The 22,598-nt window shown below is 38.3% G+C and overlaps 1 protein-coding gene across 5 annotated transcripts in view; it reads right to left on the bottom strand.

The window, feature by feature from the left end:
- The window catches only part of LOC131034701 (uncharacterized), a 234,047-nt gene that overhangs the window by 68,282 nt on the left and 143,167 nt on the right, over nt 1-22,598 (bottom strand). For all 5 annotated transcript variants that reach the window (XR_009103870.2, XM_057966440.2, XM_057966307.2 and 2 more), the window contains 2 exons: nt 22,139-22,229; nt 21,804-21,961 (listed from right to left, as the gene is read on the bottom strand). Coding sequence is in view for 4 of the 5 variants with exons in the window: in XM_057966440.2 (XP_057822423.1) it covers nt 21,804-21,961; nt 22,139-22,229 (249 nt within the window). In the remaining variant the exon portion in view is untranslated. The remainder of the gene's footprint in view (nt 1-21,803; nt 21,962-22,138; nt 22,230-22,598) is intronic.

Raw genomic sequence — 22,598 nt, 5'->3', positions numbered from 1 at the left:
ATTTAAAATTTAAAAACAAAATTAAATAATTTGCAAGGAGCATTTAATGTTTTTACCCTTCTAGAAGCAAGATAGTTTTGCCAAGCGAGTATAAGAGTAAGTTTTTTATCCAACATTGCTTGTGTGGTAAAAGTGAGGCAAAAGCAAGTATAAGAGAGGAGTCTCGAGCATTATTTTATTGTTAAATTTGCCAGGTGTCTCCATGCAAGGCGATTTTTCTCTCTTATTGGCGAATTTTGGCGAAGTGTTTTGGCGAGGCGATTGATTCAGGATTCTTTTCTCCTCCATTTTTTCCAGCTTAGCAACCTTTTGGTGGCTTCCATTAATGGCTTAGTGCCACGATTTTCCAAGTTTGGCGCTATTTTTGAGTTTGGCGATTTGTGGTGATTGAAGAACTTTGGCGATTTTCCTTGTCTCCACCATTATTGCTTGTTGTTCCCAAACCTTAATTGCAAATTGTATGCGGATTGGACGTGCATTAAAGACATTTCAGATTTTCCAAAGATGGCGCCATAGCTGGAAAATACGATTTTGATTTAGCCAATGTTTATGCCATTGTTTGGGTGGATTCTGTGCATATTTGGTCTCCTCCATCATTCCCTACTTGCTGATGTGTTGCAGATCTCATTTTATCCTCCATTGTTGCAGCTGGTTCGACCTCCATAGCTGACTGGAAAATCAATTTTCAGACTTATATCTTGTTCCCAACTAATTTGTGCCTTATGCGATTTTATCCTAAGGGCTGATTGGAGGCATTCTCAATCAATTTTCAGAGTTATCTTCCATTGTTGCAGATCTGAAACTCCATTGTAGGGGGCTGTCCTCAGAAAATAAAATTTTCCAGCCACCTACCTACCTTGCGACTTCACTTGGGAAGCATTCTTGCTTCATTCCGGAGTTTATTTCTGAGTATTTTATCATTCCCAAGGGTACTGGTAAGTCTGAAAACTTCATTTCCAGATTTGTCTTCAAACTAAGTTTTCATTTCCAGCCCTACATACATGCTCAGATTTTCTTATGTTTGCCTTGGAAGGCTGATTCTCATCAATTTATGCATATCTAGGTGATTGCAACGTGTTTTAAAAGGTTTAATTTTCAGGGTGTCTTCAAATTTTGTTGACCTCCATTTTTTACTGCGGAAGGTGTCCTCAAACATACTTTGTGTGAAAACACAACCTTTCACACCTTTCCTTAGTCACTGTTGATCCGATATACTCCTTTGCACTTAAGTTTACACAATTTCTAAGTATAAGGAGGTATTAATGAATTTCATTAGGGTTTCATACCCTAACGTTGTCACATTTCGAGTCTAATTGTTAAGATCTACCAAGAGTGTGGACTATTTTCCTGACTTCATGCTCTAATTAGCTTAAAATCTTTAGAAAGTCAGGAATTCTATTAAGAACATTATTTATTTTTCTAAGTTCTAACTTCAAGCTTCGTACAGGTGAGATGTCGAAGTCCGGATTTAGGGAAAGAAAAGAACAACAGAAGATACTGGAGACTCGATTCTATCCAGAATCCAAGATGTCATCTAGATGGAAAGAGATTACGGATACAAACATGCATGTCCTAAACCTAAACCTAATGCGATAGCAGATGTTCAAAATCGGATATCAGATTCCTTCCCCAGCATATGTGAACATTATGAAGACTGGTATTTTTCAAGCCGCTGGATTTCCACAGTCCATACAATGTAGTGAGCTTATCCTGGAGTGTGCACGATGTTATGATCCTCGCTCGCGAATGATCAAAACTCCTAAGGGAGATGTTATTGCCTACCTTGTTGAGGATGCTATTGCTAAGGTGTTCGGAATTCCACACGGACCAGATATGAAGGATGCAACTAAGGATGAATATAAAGAGCGGTACACGAAGAAGATGGATGCGTGTAAGAGTATGATAAACAAAGAGTGTATGATCGAGCCTAGGCTTCATCATTCCAAAGCTCCCAAGACACTCATGTGCACAGACTTCAAAGACGAATATAGTGACTTAGTATTCCTTCTTAACAGAGTATGGGGATATCGCAGGGTGCAATATTCGATGGATGGATGTTCTATTTCATCCATGATTGTCTTAGAGGGACATTGGTAAATTGGTCTAGAATCATAAGTGACAATCTGGACTTTCAGCTGAGGAATGTAGAGCGGTCCAAGTCATTCGCCATGACTTCCTACTTGGTATACCTGCTTGCACGGTTTGTTTCATACAAAGGATTGATATGCAAAGGTGAAGTCAGGAATGGGCAAGGAGAATTCAGGAGTCATGAGTGTGTTGTGTGTTGCACACACTCCCAGTCGCCGACACGGTCCCCTTCGTTTCTTTTCCAGCCTTCATCTTGCCAAGTTTCCGAATTTGATTTTTTCCACCATTTTGAGGTCCGGCAAGTAGTAGTGAAGCAGTGAGCTATGCAACCATCAGGAGATGGGGTGTTTGTGGTAGTTTTAAGTCACACGGCCACAAAATCAATTTACAAAGAGTTGCGCAATCTGACTGCCCAAAATCAATCCAAGGAAGACTAGTTTTAGCATAAGCCTGAAAATCGGCTAAGTCGGCAAGAATGTCAGTTCCATGGGTTTGCAAGATGACCTTTTACGCCAAATTCGGCGTTTCACCTTTTAAAGCTTTTCAAAGCACCTCTTTAGGCCCATTACTGATTTCTGAGACGACGTTAATATTTGGGAACTTTGCGAAATTCCCTTTAGCCCGAATTTGAAGAGTGAAGTAAGGCGTCAAACTTTTTAAAGTTTTCAAACTCCCTGTTTACCCCAAAAACCGCCTGATAGGGAGAAAATGTTAAAAGTTTAAAAACTTGCAAAAGTGCTTTCCAAGCCGAAAATGAAAAGATGAGGTAAAAGCGTAAAACTTAAAACTTTCCAAAATACCCCTTCAGCGCAAAATTGCAAGGGGCGTTTCGCTTAAAGTTTTTCAAAACTCCATTTAGCCCCGAAATTTGGCAAAAGGGCCTCATGGGCCGAAAACACGAACCAAGTCATAAGGCGTTATAAACTTCAAACCTTGAAAAAGGGCCTCATGGGCCGAAAACGCGAACCAAGTCATAAGGCGTTATAAACTTCAAATTTGGCAAACGGGCCGAAAACGCGAACCAAGTTATAAGGCATTATAAACATCAAACCTTGCAAAAGGGCCTCATGGGCCGAAAACGCGAAATATGAGTGAAAGTGTTTTTTAATAACTTTAAAACATTGCAAAAGCCCACTTTAGGCCAAAAACACGAAATAAGGAAGGTAAGGCGTTTCATAAATTTGCAAAAAGGTCTCCTACCCCGAAAATCGCAAGCAGCAGAAAGGTGTTGAAAATAAAGAGTTTTCAAATCATCTTCCCAGCCCGAAAATGGGCAAACATCTATGAAATCGCGAAATCGCCAAAGGGGAAAAGGGTGACTTAGAGTTTGCATTTTAGCCTTTAGGCCCGAAATTGGGCAAAGCAAGGAAGGTAGGGCGTTTTCATATTCTCGCAGAAAGCCTTTTAAGGCCAAAACAACCAAGTAAAGGGAGAGAAAAATAGGCGTTAATCTTCTAAGTTTGCAGAGTCCCCCTTTGACACGAAGTTCACGGCAGGTAGGGCGTTTTCGTTAAACCCTTCATTCTTGCAAAGCCTTTCACAACCCTCTGCAGTCAGAAAATTGTGAGATGCTAGCCGAAGGAAGAAGTTTTTAAAGGTTAGAAAAGGGCCTTGCAGGCCGAACTCGCACAAAGCTTTTCTAACTCGAAGTTTGGGGAAATCGCGGGATAACCACCTTATTCGCCAGGTAAGTTTGTTATGTCTCCTTTAAAGTCATTAAATGAATGTAAACTGGTCGTAATGTTTAAGCAATGAATTGAAGACTGAAGTTTGTTGGTTGAAAATTTTGTACACTTGGGGAAATATACAAAATTGTGGTTTCAACCACAATGTGTGAGTAAAACTCTCCTAATTAAGGGAAGGCTCCCCCTATCTAACTACAACTTTGAAAATAAAATAGGATGGGACAGCAATCTTTCTTCTTCTTTCAAGAAAGACAATATCCTTTTCTCTTCATAGAAAAGGATAGCGATTGAATATAAACAACAATAACCACTTTCAAATGAAATGAGAGAAAGGAAATGAAGTTTCTTGAAAGCGCAAAGACTTCCGTCACTTCCTTCGGGACGGGACGACAATATCAAGCTCAAAGACTTGATTATGTGAAGTCCTATCTACCCTTTTCTACACTAATGCTATAAACAACAAATTATGACAGCTCAAAGATTGAAATACCTTATTCTTTTCTTCTTTAAAACAATGAGAAGTAGTGTAAGCTCAAAGGCTCACAGCTATTTCCCACAAAATCTATTCCTAAATTCTCCTAAGAACAAGTGAAAGCACAAAGACTTGCAGCTTCTCTCAACAAAATATTTATTTTAATCTATACAAAACTCAACTACCTGCAGCACAAAGACTGCAAATCAGATGTGATTAAGCTCTTTAGGAACACTTGCAAGAAAGGTAATATAGAACACTAACTCAAGAATGTAGCACAAAGACTCAAAGCTTGAATAATTTCCTTTTATTCCTTTCAATTCTTGAATTTACACATGAAAGCTCAAAGACTTCTTTGCTGTAAATTTGGCAGAGTTTTTTCTTGCTTTCCAAAAGATAAAAATTACAATAGACCCCTCCTGTATTTATAGAAGAGGAGCCTTGAGAAAAAGGTGGGAGGATCCTAACTAACTTGAGAGATTCTCTCAACCACCAACACTTATTCAATAACTAACTAAGACTTCAATAACTAACTAAGACTTATTCCAACTACAGTCCTAATTGGACACACCTTGTAGTTGCCTTACATGTAATTACAAAAGTGCAAGTAATGAGTAACTTGCATTTTACAAAAAATACTTTTACATATAACTTGTCAAAACAAAATTACAAATGCATAACTAAAACTATTCCATGTGTCTAAAGACACAACTCTAACTACATCATCCTTTGTCTGTGATGATCTTCATGTCACTTCAGGATGCTAGAACTTGAAGTATTCTGGATTGGTATAGACATCTTAAACCGGAACGGGAACTTGCATCCTTGTCTTCTTGCTTGGGGTAGTACTATCTTTTCAAGAGGGAAAGGGCGGCCTTCCTCTTTTAATGTCATGACCATCTTTGTCTTGAAAGCATTCTATGTTCTCAACCTTGAATTCTTATTGTATCTCTTCTTTGTATCATCCTCCAATCTTGAAATCTACTTGCAAAATAAGGCCCATGCCTTAATTCATTGATTTGGTAGGTCGTGCGTGCAAACCGGACTGACAAGGGAAGGGATAAATTGATGCAAAAATGGGCTCACAAGTGAATTTCGGGTTTTGGAAGCTGCATTACATGTGTGGGAAAAACAAGAGCATTAACTTGCAATTGTGGAGAACAAACATGCAACTTCATATGTGTAATAGGTAAACACAAGTTTGCACTTGTAATTGGACCTTTAAAACTCATTTTCAAGTGTTTTTTTAGTGCATTTTGAACCAATTTCGGGTTCTGGATGGCTGACTGCAGGTAGACTTTAAATGGGGAAAATGAATGAAGGTGTGAAATGAGTGGATGAAATGGTATGTACGGATGATGGAAATGAATATGAAAAGATTTTAGGAAGATCATCTTCAAGAAAATGGGAAGAACTTTCAACATGTAATCCGGTTCTAAAACCCCGATTTTGAAATGATAGGTATTTCTCATCTTTGCAACTTGGAATTTTAACAAAAGATGGTTAAATCTTTTATCCGTAAGGGAAGAACAATGATTTTCATCCAACTTGTAATCGGGACTTAAAATCCCGAATACAAGTAAAGAGGTAAAATGGGAAAGATCAATGCAATTCTAAAATTGCTTTAGAAAGGGGAAAATCTCTCTCACAAAACCGATTCTTGGGGAAGAACCAACATATTTACAAATTTACAACTAGAAAGGAAAAACAAGAAAACAAGAAAACAAGAAAAATGAAACAAGAAGAAAAGAAATCTTACCTTGCTCCAATCTGAAAATGCCTCTCCAAAAGATGATCAATCTTTATGTTGAAGAAGACAATCCAATAAACAGAGACAATCCAAAATGCTAAACCCTAGCCACCATTTTGCAAAAACGCCTTATGATTCAAAACGTGGCAGCAAATGCAAGGGAAATGGCGTGGAAAGTGGATAAATCTCCCTCTAACCTCAATGCCTTAGCATGAGATGCAAAAACGACTTGGGAGATTGCTGATTCGTGGCATCCTTGGAGGAGAAAAACGTGGTTTTTGACAGTTTGCTGTTATAAAGCAAAAAACCAGCAATCTTAACCTGCATGTGGCGAGAAAGGTGTCTAACAATGCATGAAAATACGAAGGAATCCTAAACGCCTTCCTCCTCCAACAAATTTTCCACAAAAATTTGCTAAAAATCTTCAAAAAAACGTTTTTCCCTTGCAAATAGGGTTTTTGGAGACAAAGTGCAAGTTGGAATTGCATAAAACAATAAAAATTTGGGTTTTTGGAGGATATAACAAGTTTAAAATTTCACTTTTTCAACATGTTAGGCAAAATCAGGATTTTTTGACCAAATAGCAAGTTTAAAATTGTCAAAAATGCACTTTATAAGCAAAATCGGGTTTTTTGGACCAAATAGCAAGTTTAAAATTGTCACTTTATTTCATTTCTAGGCAAAATCGGGTTTTGGACAGAGATGTGCAAGTTTTAATTACTTGTAAAGGGAAAATAAGATCCCTACAACAAGTTTTAGTAACTTACACACATGTAATAGGGGTTTAAAATCCCTATTACATGTAAAAACCATTAAAGTACGGGTTTTGGGAAAGAATTACAAGTTTACTTGTAACTAAACCAAAAAATCCCTATTTTAATTGAAAAAGCCAAAAAACAACAAAAACAACAAAGGGGAAATAAAAAGCAAATTACAAGTTTTTATTTTTCAATAAAGTGCACATGTAATAAGCTAAAAATTTCCCTACAAAGACCAAAACAATGGAAATCATTAAAACTTGCAGTTCAAGGAAAATTCTCCACCTGCAGTTAGGGAGAAAAAACCCGAAATTGAAGGAAAGATATAGCAAACGAATCCAGAATGCGACGAAATTCGAAACGTAGTTCGAGGATAGAATGAGGATTAAGCCAATCCAAGGATTAGTCAAAATTATGCCTCAGGAAGCGTGGCATAGAGTAAAATTTTTCATTTTTTTACAAAAATTTCATGTAATGGTCCTTCATTTTTTAAAACAAAAATGAGGACAACAAAGTTTCGTAGGTTGTAATTTTACAAACCATTAAACATAGCGTAAGAGCAAAACCTGCAAGGAAAATTAACCCGGAAATGTAAAACTCAGACTCAGGGAAATTTTGAACATTTTGAAAAACTGAACTTAGGCAAAACTCTTACAATCGTTAAACACCCGAACCCTCAGCTGCAAAATTGAACATTTGTCCATACCATCGTAATTAGTCGGAAGTGGCACTTTTTGGAACTCACTCCAAGTAGCAAATTTTAAACAGAGCCAGCTTAATTTCTTATTTCAAATAGCGTTTCACTTCCAGTTAATCAAGCTCTTTTATTGAAGCGTCATGTTTTTTCTGAATCTGGTGTTCCTATTGATCTTTGGTTTTATACGCTAACATCATCCTCTGTTTTGGCTAACCTATTCACTTCCTTCATCTCGTCTCGTAATCCGTGTCTGGTTATGCAAGATAAATGCCTAAATCGGCGGTAGAAACCTCAAAGACACCTGGTGCAACCGGAATATCTCGGGTCTCCAAATCTCACATTCCCCGTAGTGGCGAGAAAATGAAATACTAATACCAAAAAGGAGGAGTTAGGGAGTGAAAAGTCCAGGGCATATGGGAAAACATAGGTGATACTGATTTGGGCCACATAGACATTCAGGATTTCAGAAAAAGGGTATATTCTCCTAACGCCTATGGCAAGCCCAAGCGGATGATGGACAGTGGTATCACTCAGGCAACAGGCTTCCCTCCATCCGTGCAAAATTATGAGCTAGTAGTTGAGGCTACCAGACATTATCAGCTAGAGACCAGATTAGTGGTTCTAGAAAATATGGTGCTAGCTGATTTCTTACTTGAGGCCATTGGGGAAGCATTTGACATCCCATTTCCCGATAATCCTATTGCTACAACTATAGATGAGCCACAAGTTGCTTACGACATGAATCCTGCTAAATGCAAGACATTGATAAATGAAGAATGGTATAAAGAGAGAAGGCCTCCGAGCATTAAGATCGGTAAAAAGACCCCCAGAAGTGACTTTCATAACGAGTATGGTAACATGGTCACCTTACTCAGCAGGGTTATGGGACTCCCTCAATCCAATCTTTTTGAAGAGTGGATGTTCTACTTTACAAAGCAGGTCTTTGCTGGGAAGTTCAAGTTCAACAGGGCTCAGATCATCAGCGATAATATCCATACACAGTTGGTCGAGCTTGAAGAAAAGAAGTACTTCACCATGACTTCCTACCTGATTTACATGTTTGCCCGACACCAACCACTGACAGGATTAATCAAGAAGGGTGAAATCAGGAACGGCCCAAATCAAGTTAAGGTGTATGAATGCTACCCTCAACTGCATTACTATGACATAGCTCAAAGAGAAAACAACAGCGTTGCTTACACAATTGGTCAGTATGAGCGTGTCAATGACGCCTTTACAATGCGCCTAGTCAGGTTAGTGCAAGGAGGATTGCACATAAGGCTCTCAGAGCAGGCTACCATTTTGGTACAAAAGTATGGCGCATGGTTTATCCAATTCCCTAGGTTCACCTATATCAGGATAGTAGGCTTTGAGGGAGCTCCATTATGACTTCCATGCTATCCGACAGACAAAATAGTCCTTATGGAAGTCGCAAGATAGGCACACCCAGCAGGCAGCCTACTCAAAGATAAGAAACAGTTCGGATTCACCTTCCCCATGATCTTGGCAGACCTCGATGTGCATTTCAAGAATTCGGTACAAGCTGATGAGTCACTTGTTGAATTAGCATCTTATGGCCTACAGGAACATTTCCCAAGGAAGTGTTTCGATCATGACAATTTGGCAAAGACAGCCTATGGCAGGCGCTACAAAGCGAAGGCATCAATTGAAGATTATTGGAGCAACTGTTCCGATGACTATGAGGTCTGATGGTGTGAGTATTCTAATCTAAGTGTGCAGCAAATGCGGATTTATGATTATCGTCAGGTCCCAGATCAGGTAACAAATTATGGCAATTGCTTGCAAGTCCAAGAGTTTGAGGCAGTTAAATACCTCTTGCCAGGCATTGATTGGACTCAGGATCCAATTACTGATTTTGAGGCAGTCATGGAGGCTCTAGGAAGGTATACTGATCACTAGTTATCCCAGCAAATCGCGAAACTGACCCATGAAGGGATTCAATTTACATACAATATGATGGGCAGTCTCGATTCCCAGTCTTCGGAGGATGAGGGAACCTCGAGCGCACCCAAAGAAGAGATTGAGAAACCCGGAAAGAAGAGGAAGAAAGCCAGAGCCAATAGAAGGACTCGGACATCAAAAAGAACTAGAAGGGAAAAGATCCCTATCAAGAGGCCCGAAGTCAGTTCGTCATCCAAAGACCCCAGCTCGGAGGATGACGTAGTTGAGCTTGACTGTATACCTGCTCCGCCTTCCTTAAGTGTTGTTGATGCATTCGAGGCTAATAATCCTCCGGCACAAGGTGAGCTAGATGCAGAGGTCATGATCGTTGGCTCTGATGAACCTAGAAATCAAGTTGAGGGAGAAATCCCCCCTAATCAAGAGGTTGGTAAGCGTGAGCTCACACAGGGGAGTCGGCATGAATTACAATTGAATAGCGCCGGCAAAGATGACACCACCATTGAGGGAGAACAAAAGGGGGATGAGACCCAAGAGCCCGACAAAACTAAATAGCAACCATCACAAGGGGATACCCGACAGTTGTTCAGTGAGGTAGGGGAGAACTCAGCTATGAGTAAGGGATTGGATACTGCATCCGTCCCTTCTATGACAGATCAATTGCAGATAGGCAATGAGCCAGCTGAAACCTCCAAGGAACAAAGTGGGAATTTGGCAATAACATCTGGACAGACCATCCCTCAAGACTGGTTAATTGCTCGTGCACAGCGGAAAGCAACTGTCAAGCCACCTATCAACTTGGAGGATATCTTCTCTCGCATAGGAGAGATAAAATCCAAAGGTAAGAAGAGGCCCAAGACCTACTCCCGAATCACTAAGGATGAGCAGACGAACCGCACCATTCATATCGCTACCCCGCCTACAGATAAGCCAGCCAATCAGATTGCATTGGCTGATTATAGCATTACAACCATCCCAATAGGGAGAGCCACCAAAGAGCAAGAAAGGGAAGAGTTCAAGGATTTCGTTCAGAATATGCTGAAACAACTCGACGAAATGACTGCTGAGAGAGACATGTACCGAGTTCATGCTAAGCAAGTTGAGGGATACATTGATCACCTGTTGAAACCATTGCAACATGCCCCTGAATCCCACGTTCCCCCATTAGCATTGGCACAAAAGACTACAACCGAGTTTGAAGGAGTACGTGATACCGCCAAGGCCATCAGGGAATGGATTCAAGACATTAAGGAAAAGGGAGAGCGTTTCATTGAAGACGTAAAGGAAATGGCCCACAACCGAGAGACCATTCTTGTCAAATTGTTTGAAGTAAAGGAGTGTTTCAGGGTCCCTGAAGTGGTTGGTACAATTCTTCCCCTCATAAGGGCTCTTTTATGGACCCATACACAGATTCCCACATTGCCCGCTATCCTGGATCCCTATGACATCAACATTTTTAAAGAATGGTAATGAACTACCAACATGAAGAATGATACAAAAGATACCATTAATAAAGAGCAGGAGGAATGCGAGGAGATTTTGAAAAACATGAGGGATCTTGGTGGAAAGATCCTCCGATCAATGGTTCTGGGCTAGAAAAATAGTTTGTCTGATGATCAAGTACAACCAAACTGGGAGGATAGATTGAGAATTGATAAGGTCGCATACTCCATGGAGGACCTAGAATTTGCCAGTGGGTTGCATTCGAACATATTAAGTTTTGAGGCTCATCGGTCCGACTGGAAGGATGGGTTAAAGCATGTAGATCGCCACTTGGAGGGTATGCAATATAAAATACGTCATCCTCCTATGCCCCAAAGCATGGTGTTGTTCCAGCTATGCATCAAATTTCAGGGACATGTTTGGGCAGAGCGTACAACAAGTCGGGACATCTGGAAGGAGTATTTGCACAGGGAGGATGAATTTTTGGAAAAAGGATCTACAGCAGAAAAGGAAAAAGTGTTTTCCTAAAGTGCAAGTTTCTTTTTAAATCTTAAAAAGCACTTTTCAAACATAAAGTTCATTTCTAACTACCAAAACAGTTGTAAATCTTGAGCTCCGTGCATGCGCACTTTTTGGAGCAACTTTTTGGGTAGTTATTGGTTACCTTTTTGGTAGTTATTGTTTCTCCTTTTGTTATTGCTGAAATTTTGCCTCCCATTTATGGGTATGGGCAGTTTTGATAGAGGATGAATCTGGCCCACTTGTTTAAGTTTAATCTTGGCCATTCATCCATTTTTGGAATTCTATATAAAGGAGTTAGTTCCTCCTTTGTAAAAAGAGAAAAAAAAGATTGTTACAAAAGCTCTAGCGAAATATATACAGGATTTAATGGATGTTTAAGCTGTGTTTGTTTTACTGTGAGTGCATGGTCCTCTTCTCCATTTATTTCATATTTCTGCAACTGTATTTAATTTCAAACAGTTATTTATGCATGTATTTGATGGAAAATCATGGTTCATACCATTAGGAAATAGTTGATTATTGTTTCCTTTGCATGGTTAGTCTGAGCCCCCTTTGTGCTAAGTTTGGTTATTAGATTTGGATGAATGGCTGTAAGAGTCCATTGTTCGTATCTAATAAACTCGAAAATTCAAAAAATCCTTAGATGATTGCACTGGTTTTTACCTAGTTGTGCTAATTAGCTAGCAAAGTAATTTCTAGTTATTTTAAGACTTCCGTCTATGTGTTGAAATATGTTGTCTTAGTTAAAATTAGCTAGCTGTTCTTATTCACTATTTATCCTTATCCCTCCTTTTTCCTTTTTCATTAAAGAAACCCTCTTGTCAAGCTGAAATAACATCATTTAGAAACAAATCAGATGATATAGGACTGTAAAACTTTAGGGAACCTGTACGAAACCAATTTCGTCTAACCATAAGTGCCCTTTGTGTTTCCAACAAAACACATCAACTACTAAGCTATCGTGCAATCAAAACCTGACAACCGAAACATTGAGGTCATCCCCATTGATCAAATTAACACAGCATTAGGGATTTCCTTATCTCAAGAGAGGATAGGATTCTTAGCATTTCTATTCTGCGTTGGCTGGATGAAGTCGTAGTTCCGCAACTTTAGACACGTCAACAAAGTGCTACCCCCAACTGAACATGTATAGAATTGAAGATTATAAGAGAGTAAATAATGTATTCACCATGTACATCACGCAAAAGTTGCAAGGCGGAATCCACAAAAGATTGTCCAAGGAGTCAACAAAGCTAATAAAGAAATATGGATCGTGGTATATTCAGTTTCCCACTTTCACGTACCTTAGGATTCATGGGTTTCAATCCGAACCCTACAAGCTTCCTAGGTATCCGTCCAACAGAATGATCTTGTTGGAAGTGGTGAGACATCTTCTAGAATTTGATGCCATTCAAAGAGAGAAGCATAGGACAGGCATGACATTCCTTGTTTCAATTGGGAAGACATCGGAGGTTTGCTAGTCTACCTTAGCCATCAACACTGCGAGTGAGGAGCTTGCATTCTATCGATTTGCAACCTTCAAGAAAAGAGAAAGATTTGATCCAGATAAGAAAGTTGGAAGGATCAGGGGAGAGAAGTTCATCCACAAGGTAGACATAGAAGATTATTGGGCCGACCTAATGGACGAGCAAGCAATGAAGAGACGAAGGTGGTCCAGACTGTCAGTGGATTTCATGAGGAAGTGTGGACTTTTCCTCATTCCTGATCAAGTATTAGATGACATGGATCATATGCATCCATAGTATGAGAATGAAATGAAGAAGGCAATCTTATTGCCTAATTGGTCAGAATCAGAAGAGATTGATCTAAATGTATTGATGAAAGAGGTCTTGAGTTTCTCCCGTGCATGGGTAGATATTCAAATGAATAAGTTAGTTGATATGGGTGTTCCCTTCACTTATAGAAAGATGAAGTCGGAAGAGTCTGCTTCCAAAGATGATCAAAGGACTGTCAGTGATGTCAGGATTCATGCAGATGAAGAGAGTCAAGCTACCAAGAGGAGGAAAAACACGCCAGGAGGAGTCAAGGCCAGAGGGAAGAAGAATGAGGAGGTAAAGAAGAAGAAACAAAAGACTATCATTCCTCCACCTATCATTCCTTCACCACCTCTTAGTGTCTCATCAATTAAGGTAATTGAAATAACAGAGCACAATAAGGAAACCCAGCAATGTTCCAACACAGTGATACTACCAGAGAATATTCAGGAGTTACATGCCACAACGACATCTGCACCACCAAATGAGAATGTTGATCAACCAGGATCTCCTACTGTCCTTTTGGAGGTTAGTTTGGGAAATGAGATATACGATTTGACCAGGAATAATCCTGATGATGATGATAATGTTATCTCGGCATTGAGAGGGCTTGATCGAGAGATGTGTCTCGATGATGGCATGGAGATAACTACCCGCTTCCATCATTGGATGAGGTTTTACAGATTGTGAATGGATCGCAAATGTGTCCTTTTTTGACAGATATTCAGGATACAATCAGGTGAAGATAGATTAAAGGCAACCTTCACCACAAAGTGGGGTATGTTTGCATACAGAAGGATGCCATTTGGCTTAATCAATGCTGGAGCCATATTCCAAAGAGCTATGGATATTGCATTTCAAGATTTGATTGGAAAATGCATCATTATTTACATGTATGACATTACAATTTTCTCAAGGAAAAGAGAAGATCACATTGAAGATTTGAGAAAGGTGTTTCAAAGATGCAAAAAGTACAGGATATCTCTTAATCCCAAGAAATGCATATTCAAGGTTACAGAAGGTAAATTGTTAGGACATTTATCTCCCGAGCAGTAAGAAAGAACTGAAGTCCTTTGGTAAAATCAATTTTGTGAGGAAATTTATCTCTGGATTTGCTAAGATAATACGACCACTGAATGAAATGTTGAAGAAAGATGCTAAGATGGAATGGACGACAAAAGCAAAGAAAGCATTTGAAGAAATCAAGTCCACCATCGTTGAGGCTCTTGTTTTGGTCAGTCCTCATTATGCGAGACCTTTTTATGTGTATTCATTTGCCTCAGAACATACTTGTGTTGCAGTCCTTACACAGAAGAACGAAGATAAATATGAACATCCCAAAGCATTTATGAGCGCACCATTGAAAGATGCGGAGCTGAGATATCCGAACGTAGAGAAACAAGCTTATGCTTTGGTGAAAGCAATAAAGAAATTCAGAGATTACATTTTGAGAGCAAAAGTTCATGCCATTGTCCCAAACGCAGCAGTTAAGACACTCCTTATGCAGAATGAATTAGGAGAAAGGAGAGGAATGTGGGTCGCCACTATCCAGGTGTACGACATTGAGATCCAACCAATGAGACTTGTTCAAGGTCAAGCCTTAGCTCAAACTTTAGCAGTTGATGGACCCAGATTAGTCCAACAAGTCTATGCAATTGAGGATGTCACTCCATATGAATGATATAGACGTTGTTTGCTATTTATTGAACCAGAAATGCCCCGCGTGTATGAGACCCGCTCAGAAAAGAGCATTAAGATTGAAGTGTCAACATTTTATGTTACAAGGCTCGGTCTTATACCGAAGAAATAATGAAGGAATATATTTGAGATGTGTTGGAAAGGATGAAGCTAAACAAATTGTGGAGCATTTTCACAACAGGTTTGGGACAGGTCATGGTGCAAGCTTGGCTACTACACACCAAATTCTGAGAGCAGGCTATTACTGGCCTACCTTGTTCCGAGATACTCATGAACATGTGAAGACGTGTCACACATGCCAGGTTGTTGCCATTTGAGAGAAGAATCCAACTATGTCACTGCAGCCCGTGATTGAGTCCAGACCTTTCGCTATGTAGGGTATCGACTTCATTGGTATGATTAATCCGCCTTCCTCTGCCCAATTCAAGTCCCTTTGCTCCTTTTGTAGTGCTAGTCAAGAAGGAGGATATGGTAATGAGGATATGCATTGACTAACAAGCACTCAATAAGAAAATAATTAAAAATCGATATCCAATTCCCACGATTGAGGAGCTAATTGGTGAACTTCATGGAGCAATCTACTTCTCTAAGATTGATCTTGGGTATGGATATCACCAAATTAGAGTGGAGGAGGAAGACATACATAAGATAGCCTTGCGATGCCACATGCGGTTTTTCGGTCATGCCCTTTGGACTGACCAATGCCCTCACCACATTCTAGTCCTACATTGAAATGTTCCCCTTGATTTTTTCAAATTATTTCTAGTTACAAACATTACAAGTACCCGTTAGGATAAGAAAATGATAATCAAAATATAGCTGAAAGGTAACCCTTCCACTTTCTGATCACCAAGAGCCCAATGTGGGAAGGTGAGGGCATACGGTGATAAGGGGATCGTTAGCTTCAATAATCCATTGGAAATTACAATGTTGAGCGGCAAGCCAGCCCCTTCTGCTTGTCCAGCGGGTAATAGAAATTTAACAACAGTTTGGCGGTATGACCAACCAATTACAATGCCAATGAAACTAAAGTAAATAACAATCACTCAACAACTTATTCAGCAGGAGGACTGAGAATGAAAATAACAATCTACTCAACCACTTATTCAGCGAGAGGACAGCATTACAATAAGAAAAGATAGGCGGCAAAGCCAGCCTCTTCCACTTATTCAGTGGGTCATGTGTTACAATCCAGTAATCAACTTTACAAAATATAACATTAAATTTTAGAATAAGAACTTCAGTGTCCATCACTGCAAATGATAAGATATGCACTCCAAAACCACCCAAAACTAACCACTCCAAAGACACACAACTCACTATCAATCTTCAAATCTGATATGCAATAGCAAACTGAAAATACGCAAACCAGCAACTACAAAACTCACAAAATTGCTCACAACTTTGCCCACACTCAATGGAATGACCCCAAATCAGATGCAAATGAAATCTAGGAGATAGGCGATTAAGCAAGAACTGACAAAACACAACAAACAGACCCAAAACTATTTTGCATACATCCCAAGGCAGCTTCAGCATAGTACGGCTAGGGCAGAAATTCAATTTGCATTATAAACTTAATGACTCCAAGATAAGCACTAAAAACTTACAGGAATGATCGCCTTAGGTATAGAGAAATAATGAGCCGATACCTAGAATGAACGGACGCACGGGCAAAGAGATATGAATGAAAATAAGCTACAGCCACACCAAAACCAGCAACTTGGAACACACACAGAGCACTCCAAAATCAGAAAAACTCAAACACACACTTTGCAATGAATCCATCCATTCATCTGAGTGAAGAACAGTCCCAAATATCAACTAGTCGCTATCTTTCAAGCGAGAAGCTAAAAGCATACAATCTAGGAGGTAAGCATTCCTCGAAGCATTCAAACGTCATTTTGGCAACACTTCGTTATAATATTCATGGATAGTCTCAAATGAAGGCCACGGCACTTATTTATAACCTTCTCCCAAATCGAACCTCCTTTTCCCTCCAATGTGGGAATAAACAATGGCATTCAAATTCACTTTAACTTGCATTTCATTTCATTCCTTCACCAAGTCGTCCCATTTTGCCTAGTCAAGACACTTTATTAAAATGCAAATAACACATAATGTGAGCACCCAACATATAATTGAGAAAATGACTTTAATATAACTTAAGCAATCCCTTTAATAAATCATCCATATTGCCTTAAGTTATAATCTAACTTTAAACAACATTTTCCACCAAATTGACCCCCTCAAGGTAGCAAATATACTTCATAAAAATATCAATAAAGTGTGTTCTAGCGTCCAAGGTAATAAAGTGAATATTTCATAAAAATTAACTTATTTCTTTCTAAGGCATCCATCATGCCTTGTAAATAATTCACTTATAAAATATTTTTCCTCAACCATGAAGTCGCGCAACATAAGCTCAGACTTGCCAAAATAGCTTCAAAAATGCTCGAAGACCAACTGCTCAAACTGACCTGTTGGAAATAGCCATCTGAATTGACCTGCTGAAACCCTACTAAAAATAGTACTTACTAAAAATAGCATACTACAAAAAATAGTGTGCCCAAATGCATTTTAACCACATTCTGAGCAGCCATCACAACTTACTAAAAATAGTAAGTCCAAAAAAACCTTCGGATTCGTTTGCATGTCACACCATCGCGAGGCTCTCTGAAAACCGAGAAAAAACCCAAAAAAATAAGTTGTCTTCGTCCCCACTTACTAAAAATAGTAAGTTTGGGAAAAGTCCTCAGATTCAGTTGCATGTCACACCATCGCAAAGCTCTCTAAAACCCCAGAAGGAATCCAAAATCAGAATTGTAAAATTCAAACATGCAAGCCACCAAAAATGTCAAAACATCCTCCTAGAAAATAGGAAACCCTAATTTTACTTTTGACTGACCAACAAGTCTCGAAATTGGCCAACAATCCCCAACACAAACTAGAGCGGAAAAGAGGACTTTAAATACATGAACCATGTGTTCAATAAGCAACTACCAAAGTTTGTGCTTGTGTTCTTACATGATATACTAATATATAGGAAAACTTAGGAAGACCACCTTTGACATATTGATAAAGTTTTGGGTATCATGGAGGCATAGTCCTTCTTTGCTAAGGCATCCAAATGTGAATTCGAGATGACAAAGGTGCTATACTTGGGTCTTTTGATTGGTGCCAATGGAGTTAAAAGTGGATCAAAAGAATATTCAAGCTATCCTTTACTATCCCCAACGATAGACTATGACACACTTGAGAGGTTTCCTTGGGCTGTGTAATTATTATGGAAGGTTTGCAAAGGGGTTTCTACAACCCACTACAACTCTCAAATTTGACAAAGATCTTAGTCAAATTAAGTGTAGTAGGTGTTTGACCATCTTAAGGAGGCAATGAGCATTTGTCCTATTTTGGCACTTCCTAATTTCTCTCAAGTTCTCAAACCTTTGCACTTGAATCTGATGCTTCAAGAGAGAGGATTGAAGTTGTGCCTATAAGCACCCTATAGCTCATGAAAGCAAAAAACATAGGGGTATTGAGAGACGTTATTCTACATGTAACAAGGAGATTCTCACAATCATTCATGCCTTGGCCAAGTTCCAACAATATCTAGTTGGGGGTAAGTTTGTGGTGAGAAATGATCACAACATCTTGAAATACTTCCTTCGATAAAAGGACCTAAAAGAGAGGTAACAAAAGTGGGTAAGCAAATTACAAGCTTATGATTTTGATATTAAGTAAATTATATGAAAGGAAAATATAGTAGCAGATGCTTTATCGAGGAAACCCAATTTGTGTGCTATGTTTGAGATATCAGCATATTGGAAATCCCATCTTTGGCATGAATACTCTAAGAACATTTTCGAATTTGAAATTATGGATGGAAAGATTCAAGATGATTGGTATAAGGTAACTGATGACATTATGTACTATAAGGACACAATCTATTTGGCACCTGAATGAAAATGAAGGAAAAGATTCTCAAGGCTGTTCATGATACGCTGAAAGATCCCAACTGAATCTTTGCCCAATCTGATAGGTTTGGTTTGACTGATTAATCGTTGTCCAATGTGAATTGCTTCAAGTTTTTGGTGTACTTTGCGGTTTTGAAGTTGTTATGGTTTTTGCTTGAGAGTTTGCCAATAATGAATAGAACACAAATGCAATATAGGAAAGAATAATATTCTGAAATGAATTTTCAGATCTCTGATTTTATAACAGCAATTAACAAATGACAATAAATAATGGAATTCATCAATGACATGCCAAAATTGGCCTACCAGGAGTCCAACGCCTTGCCTGGGAGCTGCTTTATTAGCTTAAATGAGTCCAGATGCTGCTACAGGAGCTACCAATGTGCCCTAACTGCTCCAATGATTTTATTCATCTAAATAATAATTACCAAAAACAAATCTAACACAAATAGACCAAACTGCTGCTGATTCCTTCAAACCCCCAGGAGACTTCACTGAAAAATGGACAATTTTCCACACTGATTTGCTCATATCTCTCTACAAGGGCTTCATAAGCCTGAAAGAATGATTGCAATCTTTATTCCTACTGCTAACAATGAGATTTGTACAACAAATCCAAAGGTAAACCCTTCAATTTATTTTTAATGAATTCCAGGCAAGGAGAAGTGGTACGGCTGGCCCTGGAAACCGTACGGCTGCCATAAATGTGTTATTTCTTGCTGTTAAACTACTCCAAGTGCTCAGATCTGAGAATTAAGTTCTGAAATTGTAGGAACCCAACTGGTTCTTTGCTTCTATACTGCTCTACTACTGAATGCCCTGTCTGAATTAGTTTTGGGTGTTTTGAATAGATATATTGTTTTTTTGTATTTTGAGGGTTTATTGAAAACAAATAATCTAAAACTGAAACTAATTACAATAATCTGAAAATTTTGAAACAACTGAACTACTGCTGTAATGTATCTTTGTTTCTCAAGAGGATGGGAAAATACATTATTTTTTTAATAATAAAAATAATGGCAGCAACAACATGGAACCTGATTTTTATTTGATTCTTCTTTGCCTTCAACCGGAATTGAAGCATTTTACTATTCACGGCAGCACTATAGCGTGTCACTATTCACGGGGTACTGTAGTGCATCACTGTTCACGGGTACTGTTCACGCGTCATTGTTCACGCACACTGTAGCAAATAACCATTCACAACTGCACCTTATCTCTCCCTTATTTTGTGAATTCGATGAATACTGAAATAAATACTGTTGCAGCACAATCAGAACCTCTGTATGAGATTCTCTCAGAATTATCAAATTCACCAGGTATTTCACTGGCTCAAATGATGATCACATAGAAGAACTACGTTCTCCAATGGCAAAGCTGTAAACCCTTCTCAGAGTTCAAAATCACAATGATCAAATATCTTTTTCTTTTCAAAAGCCTTATATATATTTCCCATGAAGGTTCGATTTTCTCCAATAAGACATTAAATCAATTAATGATATTAAATGACATTTAATGATATAATATTTTCACTTTGTCATTTAATATTCCACCTTGGTAAAAAAAAACCACAATTAATTAATTAAATGGTCCCCTTTAATGATACTTGGACCCTTCCTTAAGTTATAATATAAAATTATATTATAACTTAATAATATAAGCTCAAAACATTAATGTTTATTTAAACTAAATAAACATTAATATCTCCATTAATATTCAACATTTTTGAATGTCGTCTGAACTGGGAGCTGACATGATGAAGCTGCATATGACCATACCCCCTTTACTAAAAATAGCAGGGGTCCATCTCTAACATCCCAAGACTTACTAAAAATAGGAAGTAGAGCAAATGAAATCCAAATGATACCAAACAAAAGCCAGATCGAAACACACTGAACTCTGGAGCTGATACAAGCCTCGAGAGACCCTCTATCCATACTCATTAGCCTAAGAGGGTCAGAATGATAGGCTAATCACCAAAAAACCATGTCTGCTAAAATGGGGACATTACAGAAATTACAGAATAATCACATATAACCTCTGAATATGGCCCCCTATACCTAATTTGAGGGTTTTCCTGAATGCTGACTTGATAGAAATGGCTGGGGTTTCGTCCAACCTCCCTAAAATTGAAGGATTTCATCTCCCTGAATGCTGAGCAAAGAATAAAAAAAATCTCCAATACATAATGCCAAAGAATTCCACGTACAAGTCCTTATGTCTCCCAATTGCCCTAATTTGAACCCTCATAGCATCTTATGAGATCCCAAAGGAATCTTTAATTCCTCCAAGGGTACGTACAACATGAGGGGTCCATTAATCATTAAACTGAGGCCACTTTTAATAATTTGATGCTTAGGAATATGTGCCATGGGGTATTATTTATAAAGTGTTATTAAAACACCTTTAAGTTAACTTTTTCTTTTCTTCCAAAAGCCACGCCCAAACTTGGCTTTGCACTTTATGAAATCTTAAAATATTTTATAATGTTATATGCCTCTTGGGGGACGTGCAAGGTGGGCCCAAGTGCTCACTTAATCAAACATTTAATATAAAGTGCTTTTATAGAGTTACTTTATAAGTTTATTTTTCTAATTTAAGAAAAAGTAACTTTATCATTACTTTATAATAAAATGTTATAAAGTACATGTATTTATCCATCCAAATCAAATAAATGACTAAGTATAAGCCCCCAAAGATGGAAAATATCACCTCCTAACCAATTAATTTGCCTGCGGAGGTGGCTAACAGGCCAAGCTATGCAACTAAGTTTTCACAGGAAAAATGGGGACATTACATACACCACTAGCAGACCACCAAGGGTACTTCAAAACTTACATCAATGACTGGATAGATGATTACTGGTGACTGCATCATGATTTCATTTATCCATTCATACAACTATCTAATTTTTCAGTGTCAGCATCAAACCAAGCAGTCCAAACCAACTATATTGATGTATTTAAGAAAGAGAAATTATATTAATGTTCACAAAGGAACATAATAAATCAAAATACCAACCTACGGTGATCAAAGATAACAGCAGATCGCTCAGCTCCACCAGTTCCTACAAAACCATAGGAGGAACTACAGACTGCATACAAGGGATCCCCAGAAGATCCTGACACTCGTTGTACACAACCTCCTTGTTGATTTGTTCTCAAATCCCAGATGCTCAACTGCAATTGTTTTCATAAAAAGAAGAGTTATACACAGACAAAGGCATATATAATACAAAACATAAGTTTCAAATTTAGACAAGAGACTAAATTTTCCTAACACACAACTGTTTCATTCCCAAAGATTAAACATGTGTCACTTATAGATTGGTATGTATTTGAAATTGTTACACATACATGAGATCCCTCTGTGACAGCTAAAACAGAAGAGTTGCCCTCACCAAAATAGGAACTGGTCAAAAAGCACAAAGATGTTGGGTGCCACAATCTGCACAATATTACATAAACGTTCAGAAATATCAGCACATGTCATGATAAAACAACAGTAGCAGACCTCTATGTTTTGTAGCTAATAAAAATAAAACGGATTCTTTTTATTACCCATTACAATGGAGAAAAGACTATGTATTCACATTTTCACGCTCAGCTTAGAAATTATCAAAACAAATTCAATCTTAATCGCTGCTTTTTCAACCGCATTTTTTGAGTATGTCTCTTATGTGTCAAATTATTTAGAAATGTTATTGCCTACATATACATAGAGTTGGAATATAAAACACAAGAATGATAAACACATAAGATATAGCACTCCGCCTCAGCTGAGAAAACAAGTATGATAAATACTTAACATTTAATA

The sequence above is a fragment of the Cryptomeria japonica genome, chromosome 11 (genome assembly GCF_030272615.1).
Source record: "Cryptomeria japonica chromosome 11, Sugi_1.0, whole genome shotgun sequence".
Lineage (NCBI taxonomy): Eukaryota > Viridiplantae > Streptophyta > Pinopsida > Cupressales > Cupressaceae > Cryptomeria > Cryptomeria japonica.
This window is presented reverse-complemented; position numbering and strand designations above follow the sequence as displayed.